At 48.9% G+C, this 25,124-nt stretch overlaps 1 protein-coding gene across 2 annotated transcripts; it reads left to right on the top strand.

Annotated features, from left to right (window-relative positions):
• The first annotated feature begins 5,234 nt into the window (after window positions 1-5,234).
• ABHD8 (abhydrolase domain containing 8) lies at window positions 5,235-24,387 on the top strand. Of its 2 annotated transcripts, none has more exons than XM_080989078.1 (5): window positions 5,235-5,465; window positions 12,989-13,706; window positions 17,109-17,279; window positions 19,944-20,160; window positions 21,695-24,387. In XM_080989078.1, exons 2-5 carry the CDS (start codon window positions 12,997-12,999, stop codon window positions 21,848-21,850), a joined length of 1,254 nt encoding a protein of 417 aa, XP_080845204.1. In that variant the 5' UTR covers window positions 5,235-5,465; window positions 12,989-12,996; the 3' UTR covers window positions 21,851-24,387. The 2 variants fall into 2 exon arrangements, with proteins under 2 accessions (XP_080845204.1, XP_080845203.1); XM_080989077.1 differs by having other exon boundaries at window positions 5,235-5,590.
• The last annotated feature ends 737 nt before the right edge of the window (window positions 24,388-25,124 follow it).

The following is a 25,124-nucleotide window of genomic DNA, read 5'->3' as shown; positions in this document are numbered from 1 at the left end:
CCCCCTGGGGACTGAGCTGCAAGAAAGGAGAGCACAACTGAAGAAGAGTCATCCTGGATCGGGCCCATCTAGTCCAGCATCCTCTCCTTACAGTGGCCACAGTGCTAGAAATTAGCCAGGCGCCAGGAGCGTTTTGCCCGTAACCCTGGAGAGATGCTCCTGCTGCTGCCAGTCAGTGTGGACATTATTGAACTAGATGGCACAGCATCAGGCAAGCATCTCATGCTGCTATCCACCGGTGAGTGGGTGTGGTTTTCTCGTGTAAGGAAAGATTCCTAAAAGGAGGGATACGCATCTACTGAATAAATAAAGATATATCAAAACCGACGTACCAAGACAGCCCTGTTTTGTTGGAGGGGTTCCTGCTTCTTTTGCTGAGTGGGGCCCTGGACATCTGCCCAAAAATCTTCCCCTGCCATATGCACACAGCAGCTGTTTATGCCGTCCTCTTTCTCTCCCTTTCCTTCCCTCTCTCTTTCTCTCTCTCCAGTCTGTGGAATGCAAGAGGAGGCAGGGCTCTGTGGTGGAGCAAGAGCGATGCACCCAACAAAATATCGGCCGGGGTGGAGGTGGGTGAGGGGGTGGGTGCACATAGCTGGCGTGATTTTTAAACAAAGAAGGGACAAAAACACTCTCCCCTCCTGCGGTTTTCCAGATAGTGGCATTCAAAAGCATTTCTGCCTCCGAGTCCGACTGTGGAGACACAGAGGCAGACCAACAAACGAACATGTTTGCATTAGGGGATGTCCTGAAGTAGAGGACCTTATGCATTATATCTTGTGCTGCCGCTTATACATTCATACCTCGGGTTACAGCTGCTTCAGCTTGCGTTTTTTCGGGTTACGCCGACAATGGGGTTGTGGCGCTCATCTCGCTTTACTGGCCGAGGGAGCCGGCATACAGCTTCCGGGTCATGTGGCCAGCATGACTAAGCCGCCTCTGGCGAACCAGAACAGCGCATGGAAACGCCGTTTACCTTCCCGTCGGAGTGGTACCTATTTATCTACTTGCACTTTGACGTGCTTTCGAACTGCTAGGTTGGCAGGAGCAGGGACCGAGCAACGGGAGCTCACCCTGTCACGGGGATTCGAACTACTGACCTTCTGATCTGCAAGTCCTAGGCTCTGTGGTTTAACCCACAGCGCCACCCGCGTCCCCGGAGACTACCTTACACTGCATTTAAAACCAAAATTGCATTTGGGTAGAAACTGTTTCTCAGGCGGCTAGTCCTGGTCTTTATAACCCTGTACCTTCTTCCAGAAGGCAGAAGCTGAAAGAGATCATTTCTGGGGAGCGCACTATCCTGCGCTATCTCTGCAGCTTTCTTATGGCACCTGGAAGCATAGATTTGATCCAAGGTGGGAAGAGTGCACCCAGTTATTCTCTCCGCAGTCTTTACAACCCTGGACAGCATTGGTTTTTCCCCCGTGGGTGTGTTGCACACTAGTTACAAGCACCATTCCTTGTTCGATATGGGTGGTGTTCAGAGAGCCATAATATCTGAGGAGTGGGCCTTTTTTTGTGTGTGGGGGGGTTGCTTTTGTCATTTGGGTGCTTGGAGGTGTGTGAGTTTCTCAGGGTGGAAATACCCAGGGGGGTTCCAAAGTAGGTGGTAATTCCCCATAGGGGGGCAGTTAGTCTAGGCGGGGTGCTAAAAAGTAAGGTAGCAGCAGGGGAGGGGGCGTTCGTTGGTGGTGTAAAGGACTGTGTGAAAAGCTGGCATCACTGGATCAATTTCATCAGTTTTGTTAAATTAATTAAACTTAAGTTTCAGTTGGATTTTGAGTAAGTGGGCAACTAATTGCCACTGCTTTGAATGTTATTGTTTCTATGATTCTTTATGTATGCTTTAGTTGATATGATGATGATGGTGGTGATAATAATAATAATAATAATAATTTATTTATACCCCGCCCATCTGGCTGGGTTTCCCCAGCCACTCTGGCCGGCTTCCAACTGAATATTAAAAACAATACAGCGTCAGACATTAAAAACCTCCCTAAACAGGGCCGCCTTCAGTTGACTTTAAAAAGTAAAATAGTTGTTTATTGCCTTGACATCTGCTGGGAGGGCGTTGCACAGGACAGGCGCCACCACCGAGAAGGCCCTCTGCCTGGTTCCCTGTAACCTCACTTCTCGCAGCGAGATTCCTTCATTGCAGACAGTGGACCTCCAGGGTCCTTCCCAACACTACAAGCCGATGATTATTTTTCTTGGTGGGTCGTGCAAACTGCAATAATAATAATAATAATAATAATAATATATTATTTATACCCTACCCATCTGGCTGGGTTTCCCCAGCCACTCTGGGCAGCTTCCAACAAAATATTAAAATACAATACTCTATCAAACACTTAAGTGTTTTAAATTTGTTGTTAGTTGTCCTGAGCCCGGTTTTTGAACCGGGAAGGGCGGGGTACAAATAAAAAATTATTATTATTATTATTATAGTCTGAATATTTTTTTTATTGGGCATGGGGCACTGGGGATGAGTTTGTGGAACCAAGGTGGCAGGGACCCCCCAAAAAGTTTGGGCGTCAGTGATATGAGCTGTCTCATCCCTCACTCAACAAACAAAACACCCCTCTGTTCCTTTGTGGGTGCCATTCTCCGCCTTCCCTTCTCAACCACCAGCGCTCTCTCTCTCTCTTCTTTCCAAGCCGAAGTCCCGTTATATAAAATCCAGGCACGCTCAGCTTGAATTAGGTCAAGAGGAACTCTGCACGCCCCTCCTCACTTCTGTTCTCCTTGTAAAGATTCAAGCGATGGGGAAGGGATGTGAGCTTTTAGAGGGTGTGTGTGTTTGTGTGTCCCTCGTTGCCCATAATTTGAATGCATCCCTCTTGGAACCAGAGCTTGCCCCTGGCTGAAAGGGGAGAGGCCAGCTTCCTTTCCCAGAAGGATTACCGTACTCCCTTGGCCTCTTCCTAAAAGCTTTTAATCCTGCCTCTCTTTCTCTTTCTTTTAATTTGAAGGTGCAGTTTTGCAAGCAGGAAACATAAAAGGTTTTTCAGGCAATTCATTAGGTTCCACCCACTGTTTGTCATATTCAGAGTTCCGGCTGAAGCTCTAAATTTATCTTCAGTTTGCAGAATAATAATAATAATAATAATAATAATAATAATAATAATAATTTATTTATATCCCGCCCTCCCCAGCTGAAGCCGGGCTCAGAGCGGCTAACAACAGCAACAATTATTATTATTATTAATATTCATTTCGTTTCTATACCTCATTATATTTTTAAGATAGGGAAAGGCTCTGCGGCAGAACAGCTGCTTTGCATGCAGAAGGTTCAGTCTCCCCTGGCATCTCAGAAAGACCCTTGTTTTGAAATGCTGCTGCTGCCAGTCCGTGTGGACAGCACTGACCTAGAAGGCCGCTTCCTATCTAAACGGGTCATTGCTTTGCTTTTAAAGGGCAGGGCCGCAGCTCAGCCGAAGTGTCAGCTTTGCATGCCAAAGGTCCCACGTCCCCTCTCCCGAAGGCATCTCTAGGTAGGACTGGGAGAGATGCTGCCGGTCAGTGTGGACAGTACCAAGCCAGATGGAGCCCTATGGCCTGACTCAGTGTAAGGCTGCAGCCTTATTGGAGTTCACCGATTGGGTCTGCGTTGCTCCCGGACAGGAGGAAGGAAGTCAAATGACACCGGGGTTGGTTCAAAGAAAGAGTTTATTCTGCTCTCCGGATAGCAGAAGGCACTTGCGTGGTGTGTCCACAGCAAGTCCAAAGAAATGAGAAGTTTCATGCAGTATATATATCCTCCAGGCACCCTCTCCCTCCTTCCCCAGGAATCCAACCACGTCAGCCTATGTACGCAGGTTGACATCACAGATGTTCCTGCTCCGGCACTCTTAACCATAAAAGGGTATTCCTTCCTGTACTTCTGACCATAAAAGGATCTTCCTATTCCTACTCTTATCTTGGAGCAAGAGGTCACCATCTCCGAGAACACACTTTGGCGCTGTTCCCAGACTGGGTCTGTGCGTCTTTGTGGTCAGGACGTAAGATAAGGCACAGACACGTCTTCTCTGTTCTACTGGTACAGTCAAGGCCATCCTTGCCGTCACAAACTGATAAAGGAGAGGGCTCTGAGCACTTGTTTATACAGCTGGGTTTCGACTCAAGAGCTCAAGTTAAAGCATTTTAGCTAAGGAAAAATAGGGATTTTGGTGCAGTTTCAAACTGCCTGCACAGTTAGTTTTGGGGTTTGGGAAACCCATTCCTTCAAGGCAACATACCTGCGTTGCACAGAAAGAGCTAGATATATGGGTGAATGGAAGTAGAACCGGGAGGCAGCTGTTTTGAAGAAGGGCGCATTCATCGGTGTATGGAGGGTTCCAGTGTTAGAAATTAGCCGGGTGCCAGGCGCGTTTTGCAACTGGTGCGGGTCTCTGCAGAGATTCCTGGATGCCAGGTGGGCAACTGGTATCTCCACCTGGCTGCCCCCCCCCCAGCTTCCTTAAGCAGGTCAGCAGAAGAGCTTATCAGTTGCATTTATCTCCCATCTTTTTCTCCAAGGAGTCCATGGTCCACCCCCCTCCTCAGTTAATCCCACAACGACCCTGTGAGGTGGGCCAAGAGACTGGGACTGAGACTCCAAGGTCGCCCAGTGAGCTCCATGACTGAGTGGGGACTCGAACTCTGATCTCCCAGCTCCTTGTCCGACACTCTAACCACTACACCACCCTGCCTTCCTAGAGTCCTCCTGCTATGGGGCAGCTCTATAAATTAAGTAGGTAAATCAGTGGGGGGGGGGGGGAGCCAAATGTCCCTGAGAAAAGGATCTGAAATATTTTCCTGGAAGCCTGAATTTGTTTTTTTCTGGAATGTTTTATTTGATGTTTTAATGTGTTGAAAACCGCTTTGAGTTTTTTTCTTTAAAAGAGAAAGTGGTATAGAAATGAAATGGTAAATAATGATGGTGATAACAAATTGCATCGTAAAAAAAAAAGAGGCGTCTAGACATCTTAACCTAGATTTAAGGCGCCAATTGGCGATGAGATTATATATCTGAGTTTCTAACACTTGGAGACTCCCCCAATTTCTGCCTCGGTTTTTGTCCTCCAAACTCGGACTCCACTTTGCATAAGAATGTTCCGGAATCTGTTTGGAACCTTGGAACTGCCTGCGCATGCGAGCGCCGCCAAGTTCCAAGGTATTGTCTGGGACAGAGGGACCCCTCAGAATTAGTCGCATTTGAAAGAGAGGAAAGAGAGAGAAAATAGAAGAGCGGAGAGGTTTGCTGCCTCGGCTTTTGACAAAGCCTCTTTTGGAACAGATTTGGAATAAGTTCCCCTCCTCTGCGCCATGCCTGCAATTTGGTCGCCGCCAACGCTTCCCCTGCAAAAGAAACAGGTCCCATTAGGAAAAGAGCCATTCATGGCCAGTTTCCTAGGAGACCACAGAACGCACCTCAGAGATGGCCACATCCTGCACCCGCAGCTGAGAACTGAGTGCAGAAGGTAGTCTTCGTCAGCCGCGTACAACCCCAAGAAATAGACACAGACCCTAAAAAAACCAAAAACCTTCACCTCTCTTGTGGCGCATTGTTAGGCTGCGGAACTCCCTCCCACCAACCTAGGTAAAGGTAAAGGGACCCCTGACCATTAGGTCCAGTCGTGGCCGACTCTGGGGTTGCGGCGCTCATCTCGCTTTATTGGCCGAGGGAGCCAGCTTACAGCTTCCGGGTCGTGTGGCCAGCATGACCAAGCCGCTTCTGGCGAACCAGAGCAGCGCACGGAAACGCCGTTTACCTTCCCGCCGGAGCGGTACCTATTTATCTACTTGCAGTTTGATGTGCTTTTGAACTGCTAGGTTGGCAGGAGCAGGGACTGAGCAATGGGAGCTCACCCCGCTGCGGGGATCCGAACCTTCGACCTTCTAATCAGCAAGTCCTAGGCTCTGTGGTTTAACCCACAGCGCCACTTGCGTCCCTCCCACCAACCTAGATGTCTTTAAAAGAGGATTCACACAAGAGGAGGCTATCAATGATTACTAGCCAGGATGGAAACCACAGGAGAACGTTGCTCTTGTGCCTGGACCCGGCTTGTGGGTTTCCCAAGAGAGGCATCTAGTTGGCCACTGTGAGAACAGAATGATGGTTTAGATTGGATTGATCTAGAAGCTTGTCTCTTCTTGCTTTCTTATTGAACCTCCATGACCAGAGGCAGTCTATCTCGGCTCCTAGGAATTCTGGGATATTTGGCCATTGTGAGAACAGGATGGCCCCTGATCCAGCCGGCTGTTCTTACATTTCTGTCTGTTTCTCTTGTTTTCCTCTCTAGAACCTGCAGTCAAGGAGTGGTGTCTGTAGTTTTTGCTTCAGTTCTTGTGTGTGTGTGTGTGTGTGTGTCTTTTGATAAGCGGAAGCAGAAATGGTTCCTGCAGGCCAAAGCCTGCAATTTTGCTGTCCGCCTTTTCCCCATGTTTCACCCAAACCCATCCTTACTGGGTGGGTGGTGGAAAAGAGGGGAGACAGTGGTGGCTTATGTAACACGGTTCCTTCTGGACTCAGAAGCAACGTTATGCAACCGGCACTTAGTTATTTGAGTTGCTCAGATGGTGGTACCCGACTCCACCTTGGTTGCCATGGTGACCAGCATCTCTCTCTCTCTCTCTCTCTCTCTTTCTGTGCAATGTGTTTTCTTTCAACAAAGGTCCCCTGCATTTTTTCGTCTTTCAATCTTATTTTCTGCTCTGTGGAAGAAGGAGCCCTTGACACAGAAGGGTCGATAGCAGCACACTATAATTGGCAGCCATTTCCCCAGCTGAACACGCAAATCCTCCCTTCTTAAGTGACTCGTGGATTCGCAAGGATGGGAGATGGGGGCAGTGGGGAGGGTTAGGAAGTGGTTGGTTGTGGGGTAAATTTGATTTAGTTCACACCGAAAGGTGGATCTGTCCAATCTGAACTTTCTGAAATGATACAAGAACAGAAAGTCATGTTTTGAAATTCACACATAATTCAATTTTGCGATGTAAGCTTCTCCAGCCAGCCAGTTTATGCAAAAATGCCTGTATTGTGGGAAATGGTGCATAAAATGCATATCAGGGCAAATAACATCAAAAACGTGCAGTACACTGCTTGCAAAAATGCATTCATTAGAATAAATTCGTACTTAAATGCTGATTTGAATTTTCACGAGGATTTGAAAGAGAGGTTCGGGTATTGCTGGAGAAAATGTGGAGGAATGAAGACTGAATAAATGAGGAACTGAGGCCATATCCACACCTTGCATTTAAAGCTGTATAATTCCACTTTAAACAGATATGGCGTTTCCCAAATAATTATGGGAACTGCAATTTGTTAAGAAGGGTGCTGAGAGTTGTCCAATTCCCCCCAGAGAGCTGTAATTCCCAGAGTGGTATAATCATAAATCCTTCTTCATAGGGAAACCTGAGAATTGTTTTTCTGTTAGAGATGAGCGCCGCAACCCGAGTCGGCCACGACTGGACCTAATGGTCAGGGGCCCCTTTACCTTTACCTTTTAGGGACGCGGGTGGCGCTGTGGGTTAAACCACAGAGCCTAGGATTTGCTAATCAGAAAGTCGGCGGTTCGAATCCCCATGATGGAGTGAGCTCCCGTTGCTCGGTCCCTGCTCCTGCCAACCTAGCAGTTCAAAAGCACGTCAAAGTGCAAGTAGATAAATAGGTACCACTCCGGCGGGAAGGTAAATGGCATTTCCATGTGCTGCTCTGGTTTGCCAGAAAAGGCTTAGTCATGCTGGCCACATGACCCGGAAGCTGTATGCCAGCTCCCTCGGCCAATAAAGCGAGATGAGTGCCGCAACCCCAGAGTTGGCCACCACTGGACCTAATGGTCAGGGGTCCCTTTACCTCCTAACAAGTCTCAGCACCCATAACAAACAACAGCTCTGGAAATTCTTTGGAGGAAGCCCTGAGTGTTTAAAGAAATGTCCTCTGGTGTGAATGTGTCCTGAGAGAACCAAAACCAGCAGATCCTTGTGTTCCTGGATTGTGCATGAGAAAGGCAGAAGAGCGCCGCTGGGGTGATAAGTTGGCAATGTGGGTTTCTCCCCCTGTGGGGCATATTGCCTGGCTTTTTCCAGTGTATCTGGTGCTTGTGAGATGGGGAAGTCCAGAGCATTCTGTTCCGCCTCTGCCCTTCTCCCTCCTCTGCTCAGCTCCGCTTGGCTTGCTTCTAATCATGTTGACTCTAATTAGTTAATTAAATAAGGAGGTCTCCTAGAAGTCTGGCCTCCCTACCATGTTTTGATGGGGGCCTCTGGGGCTGTGTTCTTGCCACAGTTTGGTAAGGATCCCATGTCCACTCGATGATTAGCCAGTTTTTCCTTCCAGGGGGTGGGGACACACCATTTTCTGGGAATGTTTTATATGGGGGAGGGAGAGAAGGGGTTGAATGCTTGGTTGGGTGGCATCCATCTCTCCCCCAAGAGACAATGGAGTACCGTATTTTTCGCTCTATAAGATGCACCAGACCATAAGACGCACCTAGTTTTTGGAGGAGGAAGGCAAGAAGAAAAATATTCTGAATCCCAGAAGCCAGAACAGCAAGAGGGATCGCTGCGCAGCAAAAGCAGCGATCCCTCTTGCTGTTCTGGCTTCTGCGAAAGCAACACAAAACCTCTTCAGGGCAGGGGGAACGTCCCTGAAGGACGTCCCTGAGGAGGCTTCGCGCGGCTATCCCAGAAGCCAGAACAGCAAGAGGGATCGCTGCGCAGCGAAAGCAGAGATCCCTCTTGCTGTTCTGGCTTCTAGGATAGCTGCGCAGCCTGCATTCACTCCATAAGACGCACACACGTTTCCCTTTACTTTTTAGGAGGGAAAAAGTGCATCTTATAGAGCGAAAAATACGGTGCATCTCCGGAGGTGAAGTCAAACTGCTGCATTTGCAGACCAAAGTGACCTCCCTTGGGCCCAAGCCTGGGCAGTGTGTCTGGAGGTGTCATCGCTGAGGGGGGGTGACAAAATGCCGGGCGGCACTCACCGCGGGGCCTGCACCTAAGCCACCGCAAATCCTCCCTCCTTAAGTGACTTGTGGGTTTGCAAGGATGGGAGATGGGGGCAGGGGTCACTCCTTTTGCAGATTTTGAACTAAAAGGTTAATCTGGCGTGGGAGCATTGGGTAGGCCTTGTTTGATGGCTTCAGCTTTGCTTTTGGAGCGAGGGCCACATTGCCCTGTTGGAAACCCCTTGGGGGCCACATTCCAGCAGAAGTGGTTGGGCTGTGGGGCAAATTTGGTTTAGTTCGCACCGAACGGTGGATCTGTCCAATTTGAACTTTTTGAAATGATACGAGAACGGAAAGTCATGTTTTGAAAATGACACATAATTCAATTTTGCCATGTCTCTCCTGGGAGAGACGCGGTGGCTTGGGCGTGCGCAGGCTCCCCGCTGCCCAAACGGTCTGCCCGCTGCCTCCCCCCCAGCTGTAAAGCGGCTGAGTGGGAGGAGGAAGGCCCCTTCCTCCGCTGCTGACAACAAGACCCTCCTCTTGGCCGGGCTGATGTGGCCAAAAGGAAACCAAAGCAAGATGTTTGGCACCAGCTGGGCTGCAGGAGTTGCTAGAAGGAGGCGGTCAAGGCGCCACCCAACCGCCTTAGGGACTCCGTTCCGGATTTGTGTAGGGTTTATTCCTTAGCCATTTCTCCTCCCAAAGACGTCCCACAAGGCAGTGGAGGTTTAGGGCCAGAGTTTTCCTTCTTCTAGATGGGCTCCCTTCCCAGGTGGATGAGCCCCACCTGCCCCTCACTTCCCTTTATGGGCAGAAACCGCCTTCTTGACCATTGGGCCCACTCTTGGCCTTCTCGGTGGTGGCACCCGCCCTGTGGAACACCCTCCCACCAGATGTCAAAGAGAAGAACAACTACCAGACTTTCAGAAGACAACCGAAGGCAGCCCTGTTTAGGGAAGCTTTTAATGTTTAACAGACCACTGTATTTTAATACTTTGTTGGAAGCTGCACAGAGTGGCAGGGGAAACCCAGCCAGATGGGCGGGGTATAAATAATAAATTATTATTATTATTATTGGTCTCATCTGCTCCATCTGCCAGAGTGGGTCTTCACATGCCAGGGAAGCCCCTAACTCACTGAGGGTTTGAGACCCATCAACTCCCCTCGCCTGATTTAGCTGGCCAGTCGAAGTCGTTTTTCTTTTCCCGATCTAGCAGAATAATTTTTTTGTGAAATAAATAAGTACAGTGGTACCTCGGGTTACATACACTTCAGGTTACATATGCTTCAGGTTACATACGCTTCAGGTTATAGACCCCACTAACCCAGAAATAGTGCTTCAGGTTAAGAACTTTGCTTCAGGATGAGAACAGAAATCATGCTCCAGCGGCGCAGCGGCAGCAGGAGGCCCCATTAGCTAAAGTGGCGCTTCAGGTTAAGAACAGTTTCAGGTTAAGAACGGACCTCTGGAACGAATTAAGTACCGTATTTTTCGCTCTGTAAGACGCACCAGACCACAAGACGCACCTAGTTTTTGGAGGAGGAAAACAAATATTCTGAATCTCAGAAGCCAGAACAGCAAGAGGGATCGCTGTGCAGTGAAAGCAGCAATCCCTCTTGCTGTTCTGGCTTCTGGGACAGCTGCGCAGCCTGCATTCGCTCCATAAGACGCACACACATTTCCCCTTACTTTTTAGGAGGGAAAAAGTGAGTCTTATAGAGCAAAAAATACGGTACTTAACCCGAGGTACCATTGTAAATAAACTTTCTAAAATGAATAGCAGATTACAGGTAGTTTAGGCAACATATCCTTCTGTCAAGGGCTTCCCCGTCTTCTCCCCCAAGTTTCCCTCCCAGCCTTAGGATTCCCCCAACCCAAAGATTTGGGGTTTCCTGCTCCTCTCCTGTGCTGTGGGGAGAGAGATGCCCCTTCTCTTATCCGCAGGAGCTGAAGTTTGGAGAATTCTCCTAAGAGCATTCTGTGTGTTGTGAGAGAGATTTAGAATTTTAAGTTTGCTTCGTGCTTTCCTTTAATTTATTTAAGAGGCATTTTGCCATCTGCCCAGGAGATTTGGCACTTGGGTTTTATTTTAGTGTTGTATATACTTTCAATATTTTTTTGCTTTGATCTGAGTTAAGTCCTGTTTGACATGACCTTGTGTGGCTTCCACGCCGTATAAAGCTTTTGTGATGGTCCGATGACTTGTATACAAATGGATCTGTTCTTATCTGAGGTTTTTTAAAAAGTGCATTTGGACTGATGGTTTGTGTTCTTTGTGGTTTCTGTGCAATTTGTTTTCTTTCAACAAAAGTCCCCTGCATTGGCTTTATTTTAATTTTTTAAAATCTCTCGTCGTTAGGAGCCCAAGAAGCTCTGGTATTCTGACAGTTTATAATAAACATAATCCTCTGGGCTCCCTCTAAAAGCAAACTCAAGTCGTGGATGGAGACAGGATTGGCACCAGTAAGAAACAGGAAAGGGGCCGTATCAGCACACACCCCATGTTTGAAGCATTAAGTAGTGCAAGTTTTGAAGTACAGGCAGTCTGGTGTAGTGGATAGAGCGCTGGACTGGGAGAGACCAGGGTTCAAATCTTCCCACTCAGCCCTGACGCTTGCAGGTGGAGGGTGGGGTTTGTTACTGTCTCTCAGCCTAACTTTCCTCACAGGGTTGTGGGAGGGCGAGGAGAACTATGTGCCTTGCAACTGTGAGCTACTTGGAGGAAAGGTGCAAATGGAATAAATCATAATTTAAGAAGCCAAGGGAGTAAAACAACAGCAGACACCGGATCTGAGCACAATCCATTCAGAAAAGAAAACTGAGAAGTGGAATGGAATGTTCCTGCAGGGTTAGCTGGCAGCTGGACCAAGAACATTCCTATTAGAAAATTGGTATTGTTATAATGAGGCTGCTATTGGAACAATATTGCAATACAGTCATGCCTCATGTTACATCCACTTCATGTTACGTTCTTTCAGGTTACATCCCACGGCGACCCAGAAGTGCCAGAATAATAATAATAATAATAATAATAATAATAATAATAATTTATTTATATCCCGCCCTCCCCAGCCGAAGCCGGGCTTAGAACAGCTAACAACGGTAAAATGATACAACATTCTAAAATCATTTCATTATAAAATCAGTTCAAATCAGATTAATGGCAACCATTGGGCTAGAGGTCTGTGAAGATTGCCAAAGGAGGGGGTCAGGCTGTGCCCTGGCCAAAGGTCTGGCGGAACAGCTCTGTCTTGCAGGCCCTGCGGAAAGATGTCAAGTCCTGCAGGGCCCTAGACTCTTGTGACAGAGCGAAAGGGTTACTTCTGGGTTTCGCTGCTCACGCATGAGCGCAAAATGACGTCACGCGCATGCGCAGAAGTGGCGAATTGCAACCTGCGCGTGCACAGATGCGCCGCTGCGGGTTGCGCTCTTTTCATGTTGTGAATGGGCCTCCAGAACGGATCACGTTCACAACCAGAGGTACCACTTTGAGTGTGTGTGTGTGTGTGTATGTAAACATATATGAACACTCCTGTTACACACACATACATGCATACACATGCACACATATCTGAACTGCAGCAAAATTTTGCAGCGCGCTGTCGTGTCCTAACGACAAACGCTGTTGGTTCAGAGCCCACCATCAATTTGAAAGCAAAACGGAACACCCTCCCTGCAAAAAAAAACACCACAGTAGTTTTTACATATTAATTTATTTACTTCAGCTTTATTTACTGTGGGGAGGGAAGAGGGGGGTCCCCTAGGAACTCTCAGGAGTCTTCTAAGTAATTATTGTTTCCCCAATTATTTTGGGGGGGGGGGAAGAAGATATGACTGTTGTGGTATCAAAGTGCTTTCAATGTGTGGGGAGAACGTGCTCCATGTCTTTTCATCTGTAGCACAGAAATCGGGGACCCGGGGATAATGACACTGGCGTACCTCGCAAGGTTGTTGTGAGGATTCTCTTTCAGGGAACCCACGTCGACCCCACGACCCCAAAGAGTCTCACGCACTATTGTGTCACCCCCCACAACTCCTCTCGATGCAGGAATCACGATGTTCACCAGCATCACGGACGGGCTCCTGTGTTGCCTGATGGGCAAGACCCCCAACGCTGTGGGTCCCCTGGAGAGCGTCGAGTCCAGCGACGGGTTTAGCTTCGTGGAGGTGAAGCCCGGCCGGGTCCTGCGGGTCAAGCACCTGGCCCCCGCCCGCCCACCGGGGGCCGAGGACGCGCCCCAGACGGCGGGAGTCGTGCGCTGCAAGCGCCGCATCACCGTTTACCGCAACGGCCAGATGGTCATTGAGAACCTGGGCGACGCCGTCCGCGCCGACATCCTCCACTGCCAGAACGGCTCCGAAGCCAACGGCACGATGGAGCTGGAGGTCTCGGACGCTGCCAGCGCGGCCACCCCCTCGGCCAACCCCCCCGGTCCCGGCCATGCCAAGCGCCGCCGGCGGAAGCCGAAGAAAGTGGTCAACGTCGACTGCACCAAGTTCATCACCAGCTGCAAGGGCACCCACAGCGACGTGGTCCTTTTCTTCATCCACGGCGTGGGGGGCTCTCTGGACATCTGGAAGGAGCAGCTGGACTTCTTTGCCAAGTTGGGCTATGAGGTGGTGGCCCCCGACCTGGCCGGACACGGGTGCAGTTCGGCCCCCCAAATCGCCGCCGCCTACACTTTTTACGCCCTGGCGGAAGACATGCGGGCCGTCTTCAAGCGCTACGCTCGGAAGAGGAACATCCTCATCGGGCACTCATACGGGTAAGGGCGAGGGGAGGGTCCCCAACCCCGTTCATTCCATTCCGTTGAATACTGGTTTCATTGGAGCGGGCCAGGAATGTGTGTGTGTTGATTTCTAAAGCTTATTCTAACCTTCCTCGCAAGGTTGTTCTGGGGATCAAATGAGCAGGGAGGGGAGAGCCATTTCTGAGCTTCACCGCACCCCGCACACTCCATTTCACTCTGCCCCGTGTTCCATCAAATGTCGGTTTTGCTGTAGGGGATTTCTGCAGCTTATTCCAGAACTGGAGGCCATCCCCTGAGAGCAGGGAGAATTTAGCTTAGGTATATTTCGAAGGGAGCAGTAGGTTGGAGCGTATGAACCGAAAGGAAAGGAACGTATCACTGAAACCATTTTTTAAATTGTAAACATAAGGGAAAGAAAGGAGACGGAGATTGGGAAATGCAAGCGAGGAAACGCTGTCTTGGCAGCGCAGTGATAAAAAGGCTGAGAAAATCAGAAGAGCCCATCTAATGCTGTATTGTGTTTTTAATATTCGATTGGGAGCCGCCCAGAGTGGCTGGGGAAACCCAGCCAGAGGGGTGGGGTATAAATAATGAATTATTATATTAATGCAGCCTCCTGCCCCCACAGGGGCCAGAAAGATGCCCTCAAAGGGAAGCCCCCAAGCAGCATTCAGGCACAAGGCCTCTCTCCCCCCCTCCATTACGGCCTCTGAACGTGGAGGCAGAGCCAAGGGTAGAAATATTTGATGTAAATGGATGTGTCCTCTCCCAAGTTCAGACACAAATTCACAGGTACACTGCAGGTGACCTGAATGAAGCTCATGGACCTTTGGTAGTCTGCAGACCACAGTTTAAATCATCATCATTTTCATCCCAGGAAGCCAGGCATAGGGGCACCTTCTGTTATTCCCCCCACTCAGGAACGTGAAGGTAGACTGCTCTTGAAAATGGAGGCTCTTTCAACACACGTGAATAGCAGCTGTTGGCAAGCCTCCTCCTTTCTGGCTTTAGATATGACCCAGCCTACCCGTAACCTGGACTACAATTCCTATCATCCAGGGTGGGCTGCAAACATAATCATCATCACCATTATTATTATTATTATTATTAGTAGTAGTAGTATACCACCTTATACCTGCAAGTCTCAGGGCAGTTCACAACGTAAAATCACAACATAAAAACGCAAAATACATAATAAAAACGAAAACAACCCAATAAACTCACCAACACATTTTAATAGGGCATTGGATGTCAATCAGTCAAAGGCCTGGTTAAAGAAGAACATTTTTGCCTGATGGCCAAAGGTATACAACAACAACAATTTATTATTTATACCCCGCCCATCTGGCTGGGTTTCCCCAGCCACTCTGGGTGGCTTCCAATAGAATATTAAAATACAATAACCTATTAAACATTAAAAGCTTCCCTAAACAGGGCTGCCTTCAGATGTCTTCTAAAAGTCTGGTAGTTGTTCTCTTTGATAACTGGTGGGAGGGCGTTCCACAGGGCGGGCGCCACCACCGAGAAGGCCCTCTGCCTGGTTCCCTGTAACTTGGCTTCTCGCAGTGAAGGAACCTCCAGAAGGCCCTCGGCGCTGGACCTCAGTGTCCAGGTAGAATGATGGGGGTGGAGACGCTCCTTCAGGTATACTGGACCGAGGCCGATTAGGGCTTTCAAGGTCAGCACCAACACTCTGAATTGTGCTCAGAAATGTACTGGGAGCCAATGTAGGTCTTTCAAGACCGGTGTTATGTGGTCTTGGCGGCCGCCCCCAGTCACCAGTCTAGCTGCCGCATTCTGGATTAATTGCAGTTTCCGGGTCACCTTCAAAGGTAGCCCCACGTAGAGCGCATTGCAGTAGTCCAAGCGAGAGATAACCAGAGCATGCACCACTCTGGCGAGACAGTCCACGGGTAGGTAGGGTCTCAGCCTGCGTACCAGGTGGAGCTGGTAGACAGCTGCCCTGGACACAGAATCGACCTTCGCCTCCATGGACAGCTGTGAGTCCAAAATGACTCCCAGGCTGCACACCTGGTCCTTCAGGGGCCCAGTTATCCCATTCAGGACCAGGGAGTCCCCCACACCTGCCCGCCCCCTGTCCCCCAAAAACAATACTTCTGTTTTGTCAGGATTCAACCTCAATCTGTTAGCCACCATCCATCCTCCAGCTGCCTCCAGGCACTCACACAGGACCTTCACTGCCTTCACTGGTTCTGATTTGAAAGAGAGGTAGAACTGGGTGTCGTCTGCATACTGATGAACACCCAGCCCAAACCGCCTGATGATCTCTCCCAGCAGCTGCATGTAGATGTTGAAAAGCATGGGGGAGAGGACGGAGCCCTGAGGCACCCCACAAGTGAGAGCCCAAGGGTCAGAAGAGCGACTAGTGGGGTGCCACAGGGTTCTGTCTTGGGCCCGGTCTTATTCAACATCTTTATCAACGACTTGGATGATGGACTCAAGGGCATCCTGATCAAATATGCAGATGACACCAAACTGGGAGGGGTGGCTAACACCCCAGAGGACAGGATCGCACTTCAAAACGACCTTGACAGATTAGAGAACTGGGCCAAAACAAACAAGATGAATTTTAACAGGGAGAAATGTAAAGTATTGCACTTGGGCAAAAAAAATGAGAGGCACAAATACAAGATGGGTGACACCTGGCTTGAGAGCAGTACATGTGAAAAGGATCTAGGAGTCTTGGTTGACCACAAACTTGACATGAGCCAACAGTGTGACGCGGCAGCTAAAAAAGCCAATGCAATTCTGGGCTGCATCAATAGGAGTATAGCATCTAGATCAAGGGAAGTAATAGTGCCACTGTATTCTGCTCTGGTCAGACCTCACCTGGAGTACTGTGTCCAGTTCTGGGCACCACAGTTCAAGAAGGACACTGACAAACTGGAACGTGTCCAGAGGAGGGCAACCAAAATGGTCAAAGGCCTGGAAACTATGCCTTATGAGGAACGGCTAAGGGAGCTGGGCATGTTTAGCCTGGAGAAGAGGAGGTTAAGGGCTGATATGATAGCCATGTTCAAATATATAAAAGGATGTCACATAGAGGAGGGAGAAAGGTTGTTTTCTGCTGCTCCAGAGAAGCGGACACAGAGCAATGGATCCAAACTACAAGAAAGAAGATTCCACCTAAACATTAGGAAGAACTTCCTGACAGTAAGAGCTGTTTGACAGTGGAATTTGCTGCCAAGGAGTGTGGTGGAGTCTCCTTCTTTGGAGGTCTTTAAGCAGAGGCTTGACAACCATATGTCAGGAGTGCTCTGATGGTGTTTCCTGCTTGGCAGGGGGTTGGACTCGATGGCCCTTGTGGTCTCTTCCAACTCTATGATTCTATGATTCTTAACACATTCCCACCCTCCAGCTTATTGCACCCTCTTGCCTGCTTGCTTCTTCCCACAGAGTCTCCTTCTGCACCTTCCTGGCGCACGAATACCCGGATCTGGTCCACAAGGTGATAATGATCAATGGTGGCGGCCCCACAGCCTTGGAGCCCAGTCTCTGCTCCATCTTCAACATGCCCACGTGCGTCCTGCGCTGCCTCTCCCCCTGCCTGGCTTGGAGTTTCCTCAAGTGAGTAGCCATCTTCCTTTTCGGGGGTCTCTGGGGGTCCCCAAGACAAAACACCAGTCCCCACAGATCTGTCACTCTGTGTTCTTACTGAGTATAGCAGGAGATGAAATACCACAAGACAGGAAAGAAATTGTTCTTTTATGCAACTGCAGCAGCCCGGTTACTCCTTGCAAAGAACTGGAAAGGGAATTGTATACAGTGGTGCCTCGCAAGACGAAATTAATGCGTTCCGCGAGTGTCTTCGTCTAGCGGTTTTTTCGTCTTGCGAAGCAACCCTATTACCAGCTTAACGGATTAGCGCTATTAGCGGTTTAGAGGCTATTAAAGGCTTAAAGGCTTAGCGGATTAGCTGCTAAAAGGCTATTAAAGGCTTAGCAGCTTAGATAAAGGGGGGGAAAAGCGAAAAAAAAATCTCAAGACTCGCAAGACATTTTCGTCTTGCGAAGCAAGCCCATAGGGAAATTCGTCCTGCGAAGCAACTCAAAAACGGAAAACCCTTTCGTCTAGCGGGTTTTCCGTCTTGTGAGGCATTCATCTTGCGGGGCACCACTGTACCCACAAAAGAGAATTGGCCATATAAATTAATAGAATTTATAGAATTGGCAAAATTAACTGCGGCAATAAGATATCAAACACATCAGAAATTAAGGTCACAATGGTTGTGGTTCGAAGAGTGTATGAGTAAAGATAAAGGTAAAGGTACCCCTGCCCGTGCGGGCCAGTCGTGACTGACTCTAGGGTTGCGCGCTCATTTTGCTCAAGAGGCCGGGAGCCGGCGCTGTCCGAAGACACTTCCGGGTCATGTGGCCAGCGTGACGAAGCTGCAGCTGGCGAGCCAGCACCAGCGCAGCACACGGAAACGCCGTTTACCTTCCCGCTATAAAGCGGTCCCTATTTATCTACTTGCACTTTGAAGTGCTTTTGAACTGCTAGGTGGGCAGGAGCTGGGACCGAACGACGGGAGCTCACCCTGTCGCGGGGATTCGAACCGCCGACTTTACGATCAGCAAGTCCTAGGCACTGAGGTTTTACCCACAGCGCCACCAGCGTCCCAACACTGCTCTAAAGAGAGTAAACACTGCTCTAAAGATAGCATGCTGATATGTTTAGACTAAGGTCGTAAAGTTGTCTTGATAATATAATAGTATATTATAAGAAATAAAGTAGTGGTACATGATTTGCAATGTAAATAAGAACTTGAATGAAAAAATGACAAGCACTGGGAGAGGGAAGTCACAAAGGTGTATTAACATCCACCTATTTTATTTACTTCTTAACTTTTTTCTTTCGTTTTTCTTCTTATCCTTTCCCCCCTTTTTTATTGTTATTTTTTGTTGTTATTATGATATTATGGTTGTAAGTGTATGTGTATTAATGTTTGTATGAATGTCTAATCAAATCAATCAATCAATCAATCAATCAATCAATTAATTAATTTAAAAAGACCTGTCACTCTGCATTCCATGGCTCCTGAGCATGATCTATCCTCACTGGGCTGTTGATGTGTGTGTGTGTGTAGCTTTTATTTTTAAAGTACCGGCCCATAGGGCGCACCTAGTTTTGGAGGGGGGAAATAAAGAAAAAAAATTATTTTCCCCCCCAGGCGCAGGGCTGGGGCGGGGGAAGCCCGAGCTTCTCCCGACCCCAGCCCCCAGAATACCGACCCCTCTCGCTCTCCAGGCTTCAGCGAAAGCCTGCATTCGCCCCATAGGATGCACACACATTTCCCCTTCATTTTTGGAGGGGAAAAAGTGAGTCCTATAGGGTGAAAAATACGATAATTTCCTTTTGTGTCATGTCTTTTTATAGTCTAAGCCCTGGGTTTGCTTATTTCCTTCTCCCTCCCGGAGTATGTTCCTTTTGTGCCGTGTCTTTGTATATTGTCTTCACACACACACACACACACACACACACACACATATTAGTTTTTTTAACATATCATTTTCAACAATAATTAAACATACTTTTATATCTTATACAATTTTTTTGACTTCCATCAATCACATCTGGAAATTTTCCAATCTATTCACTTAATATACATTTCTTACTTTCACTATTACCTTTAAATCTCATAACTACTATCTCTATTCTTTCTCTACTTTGCAGTATTTCATATATTTCTCCTTACAAAACTTCTTGTAGTCCTGCTAGCGTAATTTGTTGATTATAGTTCTCTTCAAATAATTTGTATATTTCTTCCAATCTTCTGTGAATCTCTGGTCCCGTAGGTTTCGAATCCTTCCTGTTATTTTATCTAATTCTGCGTAGTCCATTAATTTTGTTTGCCATTTCTAGGCTAACAACACTCTTGCCGCTTTGTTGCATATAAAAACAATTTAACATCTTGTCTATTAATATCCTCACCTATAATACCAAGTAGAAATGCTTCTGGTTTTTTTAAGAATGTATATTTCAACATCTTTTTCATCTCATTATATATCATTTCCTAGAAGTTTTTTTACTTTCTTACATTCCCACCACATATGATAAAATGTTCCTTCTTTTTCGTCTTTGTATATTGTCTTCATTCCTTTTCTTTCTTTCACTGATTTCTCAGCTGCCCCGGGAGCCTGGCGACAAATCCTCCCAAGTATTAAACAAATAAATAAAAAACGAATAAATATCCGTGCTGAATTAACCCTGCCCGTTTGGCTCTGCTTGCAGGGCTGGCTTTGCCCGCCAAGGCGCCAAGGAGAAGCAGCTGCTGAAGGAAGGGAACGCCTTCAACGTCTCGTCCTTCGTCCTGAGAGCCATGATGAGCGGCCAGTACTGGCCAGAGGGGGATGAGGTCTACCATGCGGAGCTGACCGTGCCTGTCCTCCTCGTTCACGGCATGCACGACAAATTTGTCCCTGTGGAGGAGGACCAGCGGATGGCTGAGGTAACGCTTTTGCAAACCTACCCTGAATCCCTGTGAAATCCCACTCCAATCCCCTGCCTTTCTCCTTGCCCGGGAGTGTTCCTTACTGTAAAGGTAAAGGGACCCCTGACCATTAGGCCCAGTTGCGGACAACTCTGGGGTTGCGGCGCTCATCTCGCTTTACTGGCTGAAGGAGCTGCCGTTTGTCTGCAGACAGTTTTTCCGGGTCATGTGGCCAGCATGACTAAGCCGCTTCTGGCGAACCAGAGCAGTGCACGGAAACGCCGTTTACCTTCCCACCGAAGCGGTACCTATTTATCTACTTGCACTTTTTGGTATGCTTTCAAACTGCTAGGTTGGCAGGAGCAGGGACCGAGCAACGGGAGCTCACCCCATCGCGGGGATTCGAACCGCCAACCTTCTGATCGGCAAGCCCAAGAAGGCTCTGTGGTTAGATAAAGGTTCCCTGGACGGTTAAGTCCAGTCAAAGGGGACTCTGGGGTTGCGGCGCTCATCTCGCTTTATTGGCCGAGGGAGCCGGCATACAGCTTCCGGGTCATGTGGCCAGCAGGAGTAAGCCGCTTCTGGCAAACCAGAGCAGCGCACGGAAACGCCGTTTACCTTCCCGCTGGAGTGGTACCTATTTATCTACTTGCACTTTGACGTGCTTTCGAACTGCTAGGTTGGCAAGAGGTTTCTTACTGTAGAATTCTGCAGAACAGCAACTTCACCTCTGGCCAGTGAAACGGGATGTTTTCTGGTGTGCCTCAGTGAACTTGAGTGCTGTTCAATTCTATGGTTATATATGCCAGAAACAGGGAACTCTTAGAGGGTCATAAGAACCTGAAATTTGCACCAGCTGTAGCCTAAGGCAAGCTGGGAGGTGCTTCACACAGAAGTTTAGCAAGCCGCTCAGTGTAGTTCCTCCCCTCCTTTAAAAGTTTGGGGTGGGGCTTGGGGAAAGAGTGGAAGACCCTTTGGTGGGGACAGGTGAGGGGTGGGTGAGGTGTAAAAGGGCAGGTGAGGTGGGGAGCAAATGGCGTATTATTATTATTATTATTATTATTATTAATTTATTTATACTCCGCCCATCTGGCTGGGTTTCCCCAGCCACTCTGGGCAGCTCCCAATTGAGTGTTAAAAACAATACAGCATTAAATATTAAAAACTTCCCTAAACAGGGCTGCCTTCAGATGTCTTATGCAGTGGTACCTCTGGGTGCGAACGGGATCCATTCCGGAGCCCTGTTCGCATCCTGAAGCAAACGCAACCCGCATCCGTGGGTCACGATTTGCCGCTTCTGCGCATGCGTGTGACGTCGTTTTGAGCGTCTGCGCATGCGCAGTGAAACCCGGAAGTAACGCACTCCATTATTTCCGGGTCGCCGTGGAGCGCAACCCGGAAATACTTAACCTGAAGCTACTTCAACCCGAGGTATGACTGTAGTAATTATTACTGTTATAACAGGAGGGTTGAGATGAGCCCTCTAAGCTTCCACGGAGCAGGGAACTGCCTTTCAAACCTTCTCCTGCCCCTTTCCTCCCCCCCCCCCCAGATCCTGCTCATCGCTTTCCTGAAGGTGATTGACGAAGGCAGCCACATGGTCATGATGGAGTGTCCGGAAACAGTGAACACCCTTTTGCACGAGTTCCTGTTATGGGAGCCGGAGGCTGTCCCAGCCGCGGATGGAACAGAAGCAGAGAAGAAATAAGAAATAAAAAAACCAAAACCCTTAACAGCTACTTCGTGAAACTAGCAGCCTGCTCACGTTGCTGCTTCCAGAGGGATGTTTTTTTCTGGTTTGGAGCCTGCGGCAGTAGAAGGTGCGGCTGTGGCCGGCAGACACCTCTGCCCTGCAATGTGGGACGGGCGGAAAAGGCTCTTTCCTCCTCCGCAGAGAAGCGGACTGGACCTTCGTGGGCTGGGCACATGCAGGGTCGCGGCCGAGTGAGGTGGACGCTCAAGACGGGCGGGAGGGAAGGGGTCGGCCGCTCCCTGAGCTTTCGCCCGCGCCTTCCCCCTTGTAGTGTCCTCGTTCGTTTTTTCACGCTCAGCCTCTGGAAGGCTGCAGAAAAGAGGTTGTGGCTCTTCCACAGGACCTGTCCCAAGATGGCAACCTCAACTCCGTTTGGGAGCCGGCCAAGCTGACTTGGGTGCGATTGAACCCACCCGGATTTGTGTACACAACTTATTAAATCGGCAACCCTGCTCCCCCCGAATTCCCTCTGCCCCTCGAAGGCCCACCGGGTGTGGTAAACAAATTCTCCACATTGGCTGAGCCAGGAAGGAGAAGGCAGTGGGGAGATTCGAACACTTGCCCATTGCTTGAGACAAGCGCCAGTGCTAGGTTCTGCCATGGGGGCAGGCGTTCCCAAGCCCCTCGCAAAGAGGTTCAGGGGGCAGGGCTCCCCGGTATTTACTCATCCATCAAGCACCTCCTCCCCTTCTCTTCACATCGCCTCCAAACCTCTGCATTCTCTGGGCAGAAGGTCCTGGAGCCCTTCTGGAGTTTGCGGGTTCGCTTCTGGTCTTTGGCAGCTTGTAAATGTACTGTGAAAAATTGCAGCACCCAAAGGTATTTCAGGGTAAAGGCACCTCTCTGCTCTCCACAATCTTTGGCACTTTGGTTGGGAGAGCAAAGTCCCCGTAACTGAGTAATTTCTTATTTTGCCAGTGCCCGATTCCTCCGTATCAAACCTTTGGAACACTCCCCTTCCTTCCCCATTCACCAGGAGAAATGAAAAGGAGTTCTGGTTGGGAATGGGGCTTTTGTTTCATTTTGTTCATCTTAGGAACAGCCGCTTTGGCCTAATGATAAAGGCTTGGATCAGAAGGAAGCGGCAGGGCACAGAAAAAGGCAACTTCTCAAAATCTGCTCCTTGATGTTGCCGCTCCAGAATCTGGCGAGGCTTTAGGGGAAAAGGGCACAAATCCAGATGGAACTGGGGTGGGAGACTGTTTTGGTTTCGTGGGCTGGAACCTGATCAGGATGGGCCTTGCACGCTGAATTTGACCCCCCAATCGCATGACATCGCTATGATAGCACAATAGACAGGTGAGCCCCACATCTCACCTCGAAATTGGCAGATGCCTTTTTCTTCCTCTCCCCCACTCGCTTAAATGAGCGGCTTCAAACAGCTTTAAGCACCGCTCATCAGCTGGAATTAAGCCCCGCTGCCTTTTCTGCCATCTCTTCCCAGCCACGGTGCACAGCCAGTGCAGGATTAGACCCAGATGAGCAGGGGGAAGGCATGGTTTGGGGAAGATGGCAGCACGGGCCTGCAGGCCAGAGGATTCCTGACCTCAAAGTGTTCGCCTTACTCAACAACACACCCAGTGCAGAGACATTTGCAGCCATTACAAAAAAAATTAGTATTCCAGCATTTTGGTGGGTTTGAATTGTTTACTCGCAATGACTTCGCCACCTCTCCCAATCCTAACTTCGTATGTGCTCTTCTCAATGGTTGGTTGGTTTTTTCACCAACCCAGAACCTGCCGAGCCACAATGTGGGGTACATTCACACAAGCCACAGTGCGGTGAGCAGGGTGGGCAGAGACAGATCAGTCCTGGATGACAGTTGTGCCCTGCCTGATAACTCTCTTTCGTCCCAAATTAGATTTTAAAAAATTATTATTTGATCCTGCCGTGGGCAGGCCTCCCTGACTCAGGACTTCTGTAAGCAGCTCCAAAAAAACCCTGTTATTTGGTTGGAACAATTCACACCCCCCCACACACACCCTGACCATTTCAAATGCTATCTCCATCCACTCTACACCATTACCTGCCTACCCTAATCCAACGCAAGGTCATTTCCTGCAACATGTCAGAGGGTATGGGATTGCAGTTTGGGATTCTGGAGTTCCAAGGCAGCCTGCGTGTGAATACCCACCACAACGACCAAACCCTTGTTGCGCGTCCACGGAAGGGCAGCCAGGACTTTGCTTGTTATGAGCTCACAAAAGCAAACCAGTGTTGAGCCTCCTTAGTAGCATCGTAACCATAATAAACCGCTTAATACCTTTTTTATTATTTTAAAAAAATCTGTATTCTTAGGAGACTGTTTTAACCAGCTTGGAAATTGATCCATGGTTTTGTTTTTATTTATTTTGAGGGGCGGGGGGGGGGGGGAGCCTGCTGCTGTGAGTTCCACAGATCCAGGCTCTTTCCAGCCGGGAGACGAAACGGGATTGTGCGATAAGTGTCACCCTAGACTCTCAAATAAAAGTATTATATTCTCAACAGATAAAGGAGTCGTTTCTTGGATCTGCAGAAAAGAGTCGAAACGATAGAGGCTTGGAAGGAGAAGTCTCCGACACTGCTGTGGAACCGTCCTATAATTGAGGGCCACATTTCCTTCTGAGAAACTTTCTGGGGGCCAACGGCAGGTAGAACAAATAGGAAATTTGCTTTTGTGCAGTAGGGCTGGTTCCTACCCTCTTGTGTCTCCTTTCTGGCGAGGACTGCCTCGCCAGAGTGGTGCATGCTCTGGTTATCTCCCGCTTGGACTACTGCAATGCGCTCTACGTGGGGCTACCTTTGAAGGTGACCCGGAAACTACAACTAATCCAGAATGCAGCAGCCAGACTGGGGACTGGGAACAGCCGCCGAGACCATATAACACCGGTCTTGAAAGACCTACATTGGCTCCCAGTACGTTTCCGAGCACAATTCAAAGTGTTGGTGCTGACCTTTAAAGCCCTAAACGGCCTCGGTCCAGTATACCTGAAGGAGCGTCTCCACCTCCATCGTTCTACCCGGACACTGAGGTCCAGCACCGAGGGCCTTCTGGCGGTTCCCTCACTGCGAGAAGCCAAGTTACAGGGAACCAGGCAGAGGGCCTTCTCGGTAGTGGCGCCCTCCCTGTGGAACGCCCTCCCACCAGATGTCAAAGAGAACAACAACTACCAGACTTTTAGAAGACATCTGAAGGCAGCCCTGTTTAGGGAAGCTTTTAATGTCTGATGTATCATAGTATTTTAATATT

The sequence above is a fragment of the Podarcis pityusensis genome (assembly GCF_964106645.2).
Source record: "Podarcis pityusensis genome assembly, chromosome: 18".
Taxonomy (NCBI): domain Eukaryota; kingdom Metazoa; phylum Chordata; class Lepidosauria; order Squamata; family Lacertidae; genus Podarcis; species Podarcis pityusensis.
The sequence above is the reverse complement of the archived record's forward strand: the minus strand, read 5'-3'. Positions and strand labels throughout refer to the sequence as shown.